At 42.7% G+C, this 15252-nt stretch overlaps 1 protein-coding gene across 3 annotated transcripts in view; it reads right to left on the reverse strand.

Annotated features, from left to right (window-relative positions):
• Positions 1-220: 220 nt before the first annotated feature.
• ogdhl (oxoglutarate dehydrogenase L) overlaps positions 221-15252 on the reverse strand; it is a 134471-nt gene continuing 119439 nt past the window's right edge. For all 3 annotated transcript variants that reach the window (XM_048563542.2, XM_048563543.2, XM_048563544.2), the window contains exons 21-23: positions 14964-15127; positions 13057-13211; positions 221-2938 (exon numbers count right to left, since the gene is read on the reverse strand). In XM_048563542.2, coding sequence (XP_048419499.1) covers positions 2815-2938; positions 13057-13211; positions 14964-15127 — 443 coding nt within the window. In that variant the 3' untranslated portion in view covers positions 221-2814. The remainder of the gene's footprint in view (positions 2939-13056; positions 13212-14963; positions 15128-15252) is intronic.

Below are 15252 nucleotides of genomic sequence, written 5' to 3' on the forward strand. Positions count from 1 at the left end.
TTAAAAAGATAGTCTAGATTCTAACTTTTTCTTATTTTCAAGTTAAGTGTAAGGCGTTGCATTACAAATGCAATTCCATTGGTCAAACTACTCAACTGTAAGCAAAATACATTTTATTTTTACACAAGTTAAAATACAGACAAAATAAAAAGAATTGGCTTAACTGGAACTCTATCAAAATGCTTAGCAAAATAACTACTGCTAATTAACTGTTCCAGTATAGTAACTTCCCATAAACACAACCTTGGCAAAGACAAATTCAATAAAATAGATTGTCGCATGTACAATTCTAGCAGTAGGAAGAGAACCTCAGCTTTTAGTTTCAACAGAGAGAGGAATAAGACCTTCCATATCCAGCTTCAAGACTCCAGCAACTGCAAAAAGCTAAAACTAAAAATTCTGGTTCTGTGTAAGCTTGATCCCACCCATTCAGGCTGCTTCTATTGTTATAGAATCAGAGTCACACAGCATGGAAACAGACCCTTCAGTCTAATCGATCCATGCTGACCATAATTCTAAACTAGCCCCACCTGCCTGTGCCTGGCCGCTATCTCTTCAAACCTTTCTTATTCACCTACTTATCTAAATGTCCTTACATATTGTAACTGTACCCACATCCACCATTTCCTCTTGAAGTTCATTCTATTCATGAACCACTCACTGTGTAAAAAATTACTCCTCATATTTTTTAAAAATCTGTCTTCTCTCACCTTAAAAATATGACCCCTAATTTTGAAATCACGTGCCCTAGGGGAAAAAAAACCTGCCATTCACCTTATCTCTACCCCTCATTATTTCATAAACCTCTATAAGGTCACCTCTTAACCTCCTATGCTCCTGTAAAACAAGTCCCAGCCTATCAAGCCTCTCTTTATAACTCAAACTCTCCATTTCCAGCAACATCCTGATAGATCTCTTCTGAACCTTCTCTAGCTTAATAATATCCTTCCAGTAATGGGGAGACTAGAACTGGATGCAGTACTTCAGAAGAGGCCTCACCAATGTCCTGTACAACATCAACATAATGTCCCAACTGCTTTACTCAATGGTCTAAGTAATGAAGGCAAGCATGCTAAACACCTTCTTTAACCACCCTACTGATACATATGCAAACCTCAAAGAATCATGTATCTGAACCTTGAGGTCTCTCTGTTCTATATCAGGACCCAAGGTCCTACTTTTAATCGTGTAAGTCTTTGCTTTGTTGTTTATTACAACGCAATTCCTCACATAAATGAGGAAAAAATGGGCCCAACACCAATCCCTGTGGAACACCGCTGGTCACAGGCCTTCAGTCCATAAAACAACCCTCCATCCTCTATTGCTTCAACCCCAGGGCATCATAAGCTGTTTACTTTATTGGCTTTGAGCAGACTACTTAATACCTCAGTCTCAACCTTTCTTCACAAAACAAACAGGACAAAATACATCTTTTAAAGCCATAGTATCATCACAGCCACAATAACAAGAGGAAAAATGATGGATCTACATGCAGGTTCTCGAATTCGCCTCTCCAAGTACTTCAATTTGGGTTGAATCTCAAAACATAATAGTTCAAATGTGTTCTAATGACTTTAGAAATTAAGTTCCCAGATTTACACATTACATGGTTTAACCAAGTTTAAATACAAGTCCAAGATATTTTGTATATTAATGAGACAATATCAGTGCCTCACTGGTGAAATGAGCAGAAATTTTCTATTTTCTATCAGCCATTTTCTATTGCTATTTTGACCTTTTTTGACAGGAAAAAAGCTTATTCAAACAGTTTTGTATAAAAAAAATTAAATAGAAAGTTGGCTAGTGAAAAATCTAATACTGAATTTCTTCCATAAGCAAAGGCGATCTTGAATATTTTTGATTTTACTATATGTCAGATGAACCTCATTTGCAGAACAAACATTAATTCACAATTTCAGGGAATGATATTCTCTCAATATACATTTCTACTGGTGAAAGCTGAATCCTGAAAGCTTACTGCATGGTGCCAATCTATTTCCTGGCTGGCTGGGGTGGTAGTGAGTAGGGACATGGTGTAGGATGATTATCTTCTACAGAAATAATCCTTTACAGACTGGTGTAGTGTAAATTTTCCTGCCCTATTTTTCCTAAAAATTCTCATCCCTCTCAGGAGAAAATACTTCTTTTGCTTATAGATTAATAAAATCAATAACAAAAGTTAGGAACCTATAGGATTACACATCAAGTCAGTGCTTCTCATTGTGTATTGACTAATGTTCTAATTGTGATTCACTGAGTGTTTTCTAACTGTCCCTGTCATGGTATTTAGTGAGGAACTAACTACTGTAATTGACTTTTGTTCATCATGAATCGACAATTTATGAAGTGTCTTTTTTCTTTCTTAATCACAAACGCAATTAAATGTACTTTATTTGACAAGAAAACCGAGCAGTCATATTAAAATGCTTTATTACATTAAGTACCACAAAAATGTACGCTTTGCAAAATAATAAAGGGGGAAAACTGAAGAAGCACCTCAGTACATTTTTTTTAAACCTTGCCTGAACAAAAGTGATTATAATGCATAAAATGACTGAACAGTATATTTTTCTTATCATTCTCAACTTGCATGTTCACATTTTATTTGAGCATTACTGCCTGAAAAATAGCGTCTAAAATAGCCAGTTTACTTGTAAACAAACCCATCAAAAAACATACATAAGACCTTATTTATGTGATAAATGATAGAGATGGGGAAAACATGAGAAATGAACAGATCGTTTGGGTGGTATTTCTCAGCAGTTTAAGAAGTGCATCTCACTAGATTGACAGCCAACTGTGTGTCCATACAGTCTAAAATGTCAAGTCCTCAAAAGCTTGAAGATTAAAAGACACGTCCAACATGTCCTGCAGCTCTGTGAGGTGAGTGTTCTTATTACCTGTGGCTGGGGCTGCTGAAGGGTCACGTCCAACATACCTATGTAGAAAAGAATACATCTATTTTAAGTGATTGAAACTTGATGTGAACACCAAATACCTGGTCATAAATATATGTAAATTCTTCACCCAAAATCCTACCTATTATTCTAAAAAGCTATAGAATTTCAAACCTACTCCTGTAATTATTAGGGGATCTGGATAAACAAATAACATTGGTCATCTGGATTCTAATTAAATCAATTGATAAGCCAGCCTGAAAAACGGTCAAGTTAAAAATTACATACTAAGTTTTAGAAGGCAACTGAATAACTCTAGTGAATATTAATACTTGCAACTGCTTGTAAGAGAAAGCTCTGTATAACTGTGCTAATATAAAAGAAAGGCAGGTCTGGCAGCATTTGCAGACAGGAGAAGTGGAGTGAATATTTCAAGTCAAAAATGAGTAATACCTCTGCTCCTGAACTCTCTTCTAAAAATTAATGAAAGCATGTTAAACATTTATCTAGTTTATCGTTTTTTCATGGTATTGTAACAGCAATTCGCATTTAACACATTATCAGATAACAAAAAAAAAGGCAAGGCTTTTTGCATGGGGAGAAGAGGCAGAAGCTGAACAGCGATTAATGAAATTTACTTAGTATTGAGGAATTATTTTGTCCAACACACTACAAAGGTGTTCAACAAGTAAACAAACATACCAGGTTGCTCTCTGTCTCTAATATTCTAAGTTTTCCCAGGACAGAGCCAACAGTAATCATATATTTCACACTTGAATACTTGGCACAAATATTATGTTTGTATCTTGACTCACTCACATCTGATGATTCTGGATACAAATTGTTCAAGTAAAGGTGTAGTTTTTTCTGTGATTCTAGTCCAAGTTAATTAACCTATTCACATCATCATGTCTTTTTAACAAGTGAGATAACAATTTCTCTCAACTTTCCCATCTCTTGTGAAAACTACTTCAATTCAGAGTCATTCATTACAACTCAAAACAAAAACAGAAATTACTGGAAAAGCTCAGCAGAACTCAGCTCTGAGGAAGGGTCATTCAACACAAAACAATAACTCTGATTTCTCTCCACAGATTCTGCCACACCTGCTGAGCTTTACCAGCGATTTCTGTTTTTGTTTTTGATTTACAGCGTCCACCATTCTCTTGGATTTTATTCATTACAACTCAAGTTGGAAATAATCTTTCCCACTTCTCTTTGAAATCCTCCCGAACTACAGCAGTACAGGACAGTGAAGCTGCATCAAGGACAGCTGTTATCTTTGGATTATGACAAATTATCAGTGAATATCTCTACAGTAGGAGGAAAAAGAAACAAATAAAACTTGCATTTATAGGCCAACTCATTACATCTTTCAGATCATCCTTTGAATCACTTTTTGACAAAGAGTGGAATATTACCATTCTTACATTTCTGTTGCAGGCCTGCTGCAGTGGGAATATAGCAGTCTGTTGAAGTGACAGGCAGCTGGAGGCTCAGGGTCACTTTGCAGACAGAATGCAAAATAATTGCCCAGACTGTGTTTCCAGTGAACTCAGCGCACGCTCGAAGAACAGCTTCTCATTGCCCACTTAGGGACCTTGCAGCTCTCAAACCTAACATCAAATTCAACAGCTTCACAGCCTGATTCTATCCTTCCACGTTTTTCATCTACCCACATTCGGTCCTTCTATGACATCAGCCGCTTTTAGCGCAACCATCCATTTTCATCTACTCCTAGGCCTATTATCACATTGTAGGGTTGCTTTCAGTATAGCTCGTCCATTCTGTCTCCCATTCTCTCCAATTCTGTTCTGCCCTACTATCCTTAACTCCTTGTTTATCTACCTCTTTCATATCATTGTTCCTCATGGCTCCATCTCCATTTATCTACTCACATCTCTCCCCACTCCCCTGACCTCCCCCACCAATTTCACCTTCAGCATAAATTCCAGGTTTTCCTAGCGGCTAACAGTTCTGACGAAGTGTCACTGTACTCAAGATGTTAACTCTGCTCTCTTCCCACAATGGTTACCAGAATTGCTGAGTTTCACCAGCAATTTCTGTTCTAAAACAGAGTGAATACCTGATGAAATGTCTATCTGCCTCTGTGGCAGATCATGGAATGTCTGTGGCTGTACCTGCTCTTTCTGCACAAAACCCCTGCTTGTTCTCCAGTCACTATTCTCTTTGACCCTTCGTCCATGCAATTTGGCGTCAGCAAAGCACTAATCTCACCACGTAACTATGTCTGCTCTCAAATCAACTCAGACACCACTTCAGGACTTCAACACTCTACACTGGAGTGGAGGGACACTTAGGAGTTGCATGCTTCTGTCAGGTCACTTGCACTAAGGGACAGCCAGGTATCCCATGAATCTAGACAGAATAGTCTTGGACTGACTGTGAGACAGGGATTTTATTGGTCTTAATTTACTTTTTAACACTTATGTAGAAGCTGCCAGCCTCTGTGGTTTAGCTTGATTTTTATTTAGCACACTAGGTTAAATAATGAGTGACAACCTGCTGGTGTCTGTTGTACAGCTTGCTTTTTATTTAGTGCATAAGGTCAAATAATGAGTGACAAGCTGCCAGCCTGTGTTGCTTGAAGAGTAAGTGGGAGTACTAAAGAGTAAATGCATTAGTCAGAAGGGGAAGTGGACATGTCGCTGTATGGCAGCAGGCTCTATCAATGTCAGAGGTGCAGAATGTGCCAGTAGTTTACATGGCAAACACACTGCATGTACTTCAAATAAATGGCAATGCGTGGTCAAAGGAGAAGACTGCTGAGCGTGATGAAGGGAGACTACAGTCAATTATGTGATATTGCCATAATCAGTCAAGGGGTTCATCAGATTACCGTGCAAGGTACTGGCCATGATCTGTCAGGCACTTGATCCTAAACGAGTCTGGGAATTAATTCCCTTTGGCCACAATCATTCCTGAGATCAAATTCATGAAGTCCAAGGATTACATGTTTGTTATTCAGGATGCAGCTGTAACATCAGCGTGGGGCTGTACTGAAGTTGGTTGGGGATGTCTTGCCAAATCAGCCCAGGAAGTGAGATGTGGCCAAATAGTCAGACAAAAGGTAGGGCACATCAAGCATGGAGATCGGCTGACTGCACTGGGTCACTGAGAGAATGGTTATTGAGAGTGAGGGAATTACAGACTTTAGGGTGGGACTTCATAGTAAAAGAGAGAGGTCTGGGGCTGTTGAAGCTGAGTAGTGGGCAAGAGGAGGTGCAGAACCAACAAAAGCATAGGAATGCCCAGAGTTACAAGTTTTGATAGTAAATTGTAAATATACAGTGTTGTAAAGAGCCTAACCGGGACAGCAGGCAGTAGTATAAAGTATAAAATGAGCTGCATTGGGAGTCCTCCACACTGACTCCTGAAGTCTCATAGCATGAGGTTAAACATGGCCAGAGAAACCTTCCTCCCATGGCCTGATAGTGTTTAACAAGCATTGTACTCATCTATCTGGAGAGAGCACTGAGGGTGGCAAGGCTGCAAAATGTAATCTGGTTGGGAGATTTCAATGTCCATTATCGAGTGGCTCAGTAACACCACTACTAACTGAATTGGTACAGTCCTGCTGGACTGGGTCTGTGGCAGGTGGCTGAAAGATCAACCCTGATTCAATGAAGAGTTAGGGAAGATATGCCAGGAGCAACACCCGGCATACAAAAGTGAAGTGTCACCTTGGATGCAGATGAAATGTGGGATCAATAACAATCTTCTGAGAATGAAGATGAAACAGACAATGAAGACATTAACTAGAAGGGCCATCCAAGACAGCAGGATGGAGCAATGCATTGCAGAGCCCAAAAAGCTGGAGACTACTAACAGCCACCTGCTTCCAAGATAGCAGCGCCAAGTTTCGACCTTCTCTCATTGTAAATATATTGCTGAACTGGCAAGCAGCCTCTGCTGGGGTACAATGCACATGTGGACCTGATACTTACAGTTCTTGATCTTCTATGTTTAATTATCTATGTTAATATGTACAGTATCTTCAGATGACCCCACTTCAAATTATCTACTTGTTGACATGAATTAGGGAAAGAAACGACAATAAGAATATGGACTTACATTGCTTGGCGTCAACATCAGGTAGTGCTTGAATTATCTGTGAGTGTATGACATCTGCATAATGTGTAGTGCCATCCAACATGATAGTCACCAGGTTGACAAAAGTCCTGAGAATGCTGCTTTACATTATTTTTCAATGTTTCAGACAGTGTGTGTAAACTGTTAAGATGCCCAGAAATGCTTGAATGTGCCCCTTGATAGAATTGAACCTGCAAGAGGTAGTGCTTGTGCGGCTTTTCATGGCAGGTGGCTGCACTATGAGCTGTCCACTGTACAGCTACCAGCTTGGAACATCAGTTCAATCCCTTGAAAAGCACACATGTAAGATCAATGTTTTTCTTCAGAGATGATTGGAATCATTAGTGATTCCATATTCTCACCCATAAGATGGGTGCAAATGTGGACTGATGTGTTAGGCTACCCACAAGCACATTCTGTGGACATTGTGTTTGCTTCAGTGTTGTTCTTATTAATTCAATGTTTTGGCTGTAGTGCACAATGTTACGGCTCAAGGATCCATGACATTTGGAGGCTATCTACAGTCAAATAGTTGCTAGCTTACAGAAAGATGAGCAATGCTTGGCAACTGCCATTTCTTGCAACCTTTGAAGGTATGAAGAAACTGCTCATCTCTCACATGGGTATGACTTAACTGGATCTGACTGAAAATTTACTACAGCTGATATCTGACTGCACAGCCAGCAGTCATCCAGTGTTCTGCTGAGCTTGGGTCTCCAAGGCAGCCACCATCCTTTCCATGAAGGCATTCAAGCTGACACATGCTGCATCCAATACAGAAGTGAAAACATTGGAAGGCTTCCATCCTCCGTTCCAGCTAACTGAAGGCCTCTCACAAACATGTCTGATGTGTTTGTGCATCCTGCAGGTTGACCCAGTCATTTGTGGCCAATTACAATTAATGGAGTTGAGCAGGTGCTTTGTCTCTGGCAGACCTCCTTGGCAGTGTTGCAGAGATGCATCAATGATATCTAGATAGAATTCGCACTTAGGTGAAAATCCTTGTGCTACAGGAGAATGCAGGTGAATGTATTGACAATGTATACTCTCAGGCTTGACAGGCTTTCACCTCAGAAGTGGAGCTGGAGCTGAGGGTCTTGGGCATAACCACTTTTTTCTGGACTATATCTAGTGTCTGCTTAAGAGAAGGGGAACTAATTGTAGAAAATGGATAAAGGTTTGAGTAGGTTTGAGTAGGCTAAGGATGAGTTAGTTCTGGCATTAGTGGAAGCGCAGTGCAGCACAGACCTATTTTAGATTGGTTCCCATTGGTGTACATCTGTCACCACAGGTGATCCTGTTTTACATGCCCCGCTCCATTATCTTCTACCTGTACAGAGTGAGAAATCTGAAGTCTTCTGCCAACTACATTCCTAATTGTCTCGTTCCTCTTGGCCCAGTTGTGAACCAGAATCTTCCTGGGTATAATGGAAGTGGATGCAACAGCAGTTACTTCACACATACGAGCAGGAGAGGTAGTAAAGTTTTTCCAGTGAATGTGCAGAAGAGTTAGGAGTTACAGCAGATGTTGTGAGTGAGAATCCTCAAGTGGAGATGATATATGTGATGCTGAGGGTTTTAGACCAGCAGCCTTGGTGAGATACAATGGCAAAATTAGAATTAGTAATGGACATAGAATCCATGCAACGTGGAAACAGGTCATTCAGCTCAAAAAATCCACACTGACTCTCTGAAGAGCATCCCACATAAGCTCACTTCTCCCCCTACCCCACCCTATCCATGTAATCCTGCATTTCCCATGGTTAATTCACCTAACCTAGCCATCCCTGGACACTATGGGCAATTTAGCATGGTGAATCCACCTAACCTGCATATCTTGGGACCGTGGGAGGAAACTGGAGCACCCAGAATAAACCAACACAGACACAGGTAGAACGTGCAAACTCCACACAGACAGTCACTCGTGGCTGGAACTGAACCTGGGTCCCTGGCACTGTGAGACAGTGTGCTACCCACTGAGCCACTGTACCGTCCTTTTGACAGTGTGATAGCAGAGAGAAAACAGTATCATCTACCCTTGCGGGGGGCAAAAAGTCACTGAACCTCTTGCAACAGTACTTGTGGCTCCTTTCGACAATGGAGACAGCACTGACCTGTAGTGCTCTCTCCCCCAGATGGACTGGATAGGGCATTGCCTCTTCCTGTGTATCTGCAAAGAAGACTGACCCTCTCCCCCCTACCATGTCTGCTAGCAACTCGGAGATCTTTCTTCAAGGGGTGAGAACAAACATGACTTTCTTCTGTACCACGTTTTTCCAGTTTAGCAATGAATATCACAGTCTGAGGGGTCATTGCTTGCTTGCAGCATCTTAAGTAGTGAGCAGTTAGGCTCTAAATATAGTAACAAAGGCATGAAAGCCAGGAAGTCCTGGCAGTGGCAAGCATTTCTGCCTTGCTCGCCACAAGATAGAGTGAATAATGCACCCAACATCTTACTTACATAATTAATTAGGAGAGAACTGGAAGATCTCACAAAATACCTTATTTCAAACTTTGTGGAGTTGAAGCCATGAAGGTTAACTTACCACCAGATTTTAACTATAAACGGTAGAACTCATCCCATGATAAATTTTGGGAGAACGAAAGCTGCAAACAAATCAGATGTTGCAAGGTGCCCCAAACCACTGATCACTTGGAAGGTTAATTAATTATTTTCATGAAATCCAAGGAAGAAACACTGACCGAGTATCTGATCTTCAAACAGACCTCAATTTAATACCTCACCGTAAGGTCAGTACTGCAATGAAACACTAAATTACCATTGAATTTGACATTAAGTTCATGTAAAAAGTATTTAGTGTTGTAAAGAGGCTGGTGCAAGGAGGCAGTGAGGCCTCGTGCTCCGAAGCCTGGCGTGCACAGACGCAGCAGAAAAGGACTATAACCTGAGTACTTTAAAGATACTAAAATGTGAGGCTGGATGAACACAGCAGGCCAAGCAGCATCTCAGGAGCACAAAAGCTGACGTTTCGGGCCTAGACCCTTCATCAGAGAGGGGGATGGGGAGAGGGAACTGGAATAAATAGGGAGAGAGGGGGAGGTGGACCGAAGATGGAGAGTAAAGAAGATAGGTGGAGAGAGTATAGGTGGGAAGGTAGGGAGGGGATAGGTCAGTCCAGGGAAGACGGACAGGTCAAGGAGGTGGGATGAGGTTAGTAGGTAGATGGGGGTGCGGCTTGGGGTGGGAGGAAGGGATGGGTGAGAGGAAGAACCGGTTAGGGAGGCAGAGACAGGTTGGACTGGTTTTGGGATGCAGTGGGTGGGGGGGGAAGAGCTGGGCTGGTTGTGTGGTGCAGTGGGGGGAGGGGACGAACTGGGCTGGTTTAGGCATGCAGTAGGGGAAGGGGAGATTTTGAAACTGGTGAAGTCCACATTGATACCATATGGCTGCAGGGTTCCCAGGCAGAATGAGTTGCTGTTCCTGCAACCTTCGGGTGGCATCATTGTGGCAGTGCAGGAGGCCCATGATGGGCATGTCATCTAGAGAATGGGAGGGGGAGTGGAAATGGTTTGCGACTGGGAGGTGCAGTTGTTTGTTGCGAACTGAGCGGAGGTGTTCTGCAAAGCGGTCCCCAAGCCTCCGCTTGGTTTCCCCAATGTAGAGGAAGCCGCACCGGGTACAGTGGATGCAGTATACCACATTGGCAGATGTGCAGGTGAACCTCTGCTTAATGTGGAATGTCATCTTGGGGCCTGGGATAGGGGTGAGGGAGGAGGTGTGGGGACAAGTGTAGCATTTCCTGCGGTTGCAGGGGAAGGTGCCGGGTGTGGTGGGGTTGGAGGGCAGTGTGGAGCGAACAAGGGAGTCACGGAGAGAGTGGTCTCTCTGGAAAGCAGACAGGGGTGGGGATGAAAAATGTCTTGGGTGGTGGGGTCGGATTGTAAATGGCGGAAGTGTCGGAGGATGATGCGTTGTATCCGGAGGTTGGTAGGGTGGTGTGTGAGAATGAGGGGGATCCTCTTAGGGCGGTTGTGGCGGGGGCGGGGTGTGAGGGATGTGTTGCGGGAAATACGGGAGACGCAGTCAAGGGCATTCTCGATCACTGTGGGGGGAAAGTTGCGGTCCTTAAAGAACTTGGACATCTGGGATGTGCGGGAGTGGAATGTCTTATCGTGGGAGCAGATGCGGTGGAGGCGGAGGAATTGGGAATAGGGGATGGAATTTTTGCAGGAGGGTGGGTGGGAGGAGGTGTATTCTAGGTAGCTGTGGGAGTCGGTGGGCTTGAAATGGACATCAGTTACAAGCTGGTTGCCTGAGATGGAGACTGAGACGTCCAGGAAGGTGAGGGATGTGCTGGAGATGGCCCAGGTGAACTGAAGGTTGGGGTGGAAGGTGTTGGTGAAGTGGATGAACTGTTCGAGCTCCTCTGGGGAGCAAGAGGCGGCGCCGATACAGTCATCAATGTACCGGAGGAAGAGGTGGGGTTTGGGGCCTGTGTAGGTGCGGAAGAGGGACTGTTCCACGTAACCTACAAAGAGGCAGGCATAGCTGGGGCCCATGCGGGTGCCCATGGCCGCCCCCTTAGTCTGTAGGAAGTGGGAGGAGTCAAAAGAGAAGTTGTTGAGTGTGAGGACGAGTTCAGCTAGGCGGATGAGAGTGTCGGTGGAGGGGGACTGGTCGGGCCTGTGGGACAGGAAGAAGAACCATCGTCTCAGCTGCCTGCCCTGGTCGACCCATCGTCTCAGCCGCCTGCCCTGGTCGACCCATCGTCTCAGCCTGCTCCTGCCCCACCGAACTCATCTCCACCTATCTGGACTCCATTTTCTCCCCTTTGGTCCAGGAACTCCCCACCTACGTCCGTGACACCACCCACGCCCTCCACCTCCTCCAGGACTTCCAATTCCCTGGCCCCCAACACCTCATATTCACCATGGACGTCCAGCCCCTGTACACCTGCATTCCGCATGGAGATGGCCTCAAGGCCCTCCGCTTCTTCCTGTCCCGCAGGCCCGACCAGACTACCATCCCATTCTCTACACCTATACTCTCTCCACCTATCTTCTTTACTCTCCATCTTCGGTCCCCCTCCCCCTCTCTCCCTATTTATTCCAGTTCCCTCTCCCCATCCCCCTCTCTGATGAAGGGTCTAGGCCCGAAACGTCAGCTTTTGTGCTCCTGAGATGCTGCTGGGCCTGCTGTGTTCATCCAGCCTCACATTTTATTATCTTGGAATTCTCCAGCATCTGCAGTTCCCATTATCTCTGATACTACTTTAAAGATACCTTTTATTATCAATCTGGACTTCTTAAACTCTATATTCCCATGCTAATTCACGTTTTTCTACTATTTCAATTCTGTAACAATGCTGAAGTATCTGTACCTAGATACCCTGTACCTAAGATGGATATCGAGAGGTGACATTACAAACTTTTCACTGCATTCACTCATGTGCACGTGAAATAAAGGCTATTTGATTCTATTCTAAAGAAGGAAAATCTTGCTTTTAAATGGCACTCCTCATTATCACAATATGTGCCAAAGCACCTTACAGGCAATGAGGTGAAGTTACTGTGGTAATGTAGCAAAACTGTAATCTATTTTTGTACAGCAGGGCTCCACTACTAGCCATGTGATGATAACCAGAAAAACTTCTCTTTTAGTGTGATATTTGGTTGAGGAATAAGTTTTGACCATAACACTGACACTAACCCCACTGCTCCGCTTTCAAATTTGTCACAGGAACTTTAATATCATCTGGTGGAGGTGGCAGATGAGGTCTTTGTTGTCTCGTCGAAACAATTGTACCTAGCTGAATCAATATCATACTGAGAGAAGCAGTACAGATTCTGTGTTTGCATTTCTGGTCTTTTGTACACAACCCCCTAACAAGACACAAATACTATCAATAAAAGCCATGGCTGACAGATGACAAATTGTAGTTTTACAAGTTGTGCCATTAGCTATATGTGCTACTTGAATCAGTGCCAGGCACATTTTTATTCTCTCTTCCTGCCATTTATCTTTCTTCTTCTACATCAACATATTTAGAAAATGTAATTAAAAATAACTAATCTACATACTTACCAAATAGGCCTTTTGAACTGTACTGTCACTCTGAAACGAGGCCTCACATAGTCATAGTAGCCTATGTTTTTGTGCTCTTCTTGGCACCAAATGAGCTCAGCATTAGGATATTTGTCAATTTCCACTCTTAGCAGATCAAAGGGGAATGGTGATATCTGCAAAAAATGGGGACAGCAGAATAGAGATCAAAATGTGGGAAAAAATTCAAGTCAGAAACTAAAGTGTCATCATGCTACCCTAAGTGCAATACAGAGATGTTTCTGAAAAAGGTACAAAACGATTTTGTTTTTAATACAACTTGCATATCTACAAAAGGTAATTATTTGGAAGGCTAATTATTTAAACCAAAAAGCAAGTTTAATGGTAACTGGAAAACCATTGACAATTGATGCCATCAGTCATCTGGCTCATAATTTCCTTTAGGGAAGGAAAAATTTGGTTCTGCCTATATGTGACTCCAGATCCACGGAAAGATTAACCTATAAATGACTTCTAAATGGCTAGCAAGCCTCTCAGTTGTCAAACCACTGCAAAATATAAGGCCAAGCTTGAGTGTTGTCCATGCATTTCATCTCCATACCTGCTGAGTCACGAGTGACGCTGGACATTGGCAACATCCCCACCTCAGACCTTATGATGGAGGGGAAGTCATTGCTGAAACTGCTGAAGATATCTGAGCTCAGGGCAATATCCGGGTGAATTTGTGCAGCAACATCCTGTGGGCTCAGATGATTGACCTCCAACAACCACAACGCTAGATATAACTCCAGCCAACAGAGAATTCCTTACCCACCCCAATTCCCACTAACTTCAGTCTTAAAAAGCCTTCTTAACATCACATTCAGTCAAATGCAGTGATAAATACTGTAGCTACAGGTGCAGGTCAGATGCTGAGAATGCAGTGGTGACTCCTCAAAGACAGTCCATCATCTACAAGGTACAAAAACAGAAGTTGCTGGAAAATCCCAGCAGGTCCAGCAGCATCTGTGGAGAGAAATCAGAGTTAACGTTTCTGGTCTACTGACCCTTCTTCAGAACTGATGGTAGCTTGGTAAAGGATGGCTTTAATCCAGAAGATGGGGTTGGGGGTGATGTTGGGGAATAAACAATAGGTGGAAATAGAGACTTAAGAGAAAGAAGAACTGCTGAATAGACAAAAGAGTGGTTAAAGGCCGGTTTGTGGGTTTGAACAGCTGCTAATGGGGACTATTAGTGGCTGAGAACGGGTAGTGTGATGTCAAGCCCTGGTGTTTGGGAGTGTGGGAAGCAGGGGGAAATGTGCTCGAGCCCTAAAATTGTTGAACTCCATAAGACTGCAGGGTTCTCAAGTGGAAAATTAGGTGCTGTTCTTACAGCTTGCACTGAACAATGCAGCAAGCCTGAGACAGCGATTTTGGCCAGAGAACATGGTGGTGTCTTAAAGTGGCAGCAACTGGAAGCACACAATCTTTTCTGTGGACAGAACGTAGGTGTTCTGTGATGCGGGCCACATTGTGGTCTCCTCTGCATTGGGGAAATGAAGCACAAACTGGGGAACTTCAATGGGCACCTGAAGTGATGCCCTAAACATGAAACAAAAATGTTTTAACTACTCACTTTTATGAAATTAGCAACCTGAAATTAGCTGACGGTCACACCATTCTTTATGGCTATTTAGTAAAGATGAAAATGAACAGTTTACTTCACAGTGTAATTCTACTGCAAAAAATAAACAAATCCAAGCTTTTGCTTGATTTTTGCTTTCGTGGATGGAAACTCATAGGTGACAACATGAAAAAGCCCATCTATAACAATAATTGTAACTAAGAGTCCCAAAATGTCATTTTTAATATTATTCAGACAGCCATTTCTACACTAAATCACTATACTCAGCTCTTTGCTTCGCTGTGCACCTTTCAAACATTTACCTGTTCCAACCTAATAATAGCCACTTCCTTCTCCATTTTTCTGTTTATCCTTTCTTTTGCAAGCTCATAGTAAACTTTGCCTGTGCAGAAAATCAGCCTTTTCACATCATGTGGATTTTGAGCTGCTAGCCCTTCGTCAGGAATGATATGTTGGAATGATGTGCCTAAGAAATATGAATGGTAATATTAATATTTTGTTTTCGGCACAAGAAATCACAGTAAAGATTATGTCAGCATGCTTCAAAACACAGATCATTGGACATGAAGTTGCGACGCATCATACTTGCTT

This window comes from Stegostoma tigrinum, chromosome 37 (assembly GCF_030684315.1).
Source record: "Stegostoma tigrinum isolate sSteTig4 chromosome 37, sSteTig4.hap1, whole genome shotgun sequence".
Classification (NCBI taxonomy): domain Eukaryota; kingdom Metazoa; phylum Chordata; class Chondrichthyes; order Orectolobiformes; family Stegostomatidae; genus Stegostoma; species Stegostoma tigrinum.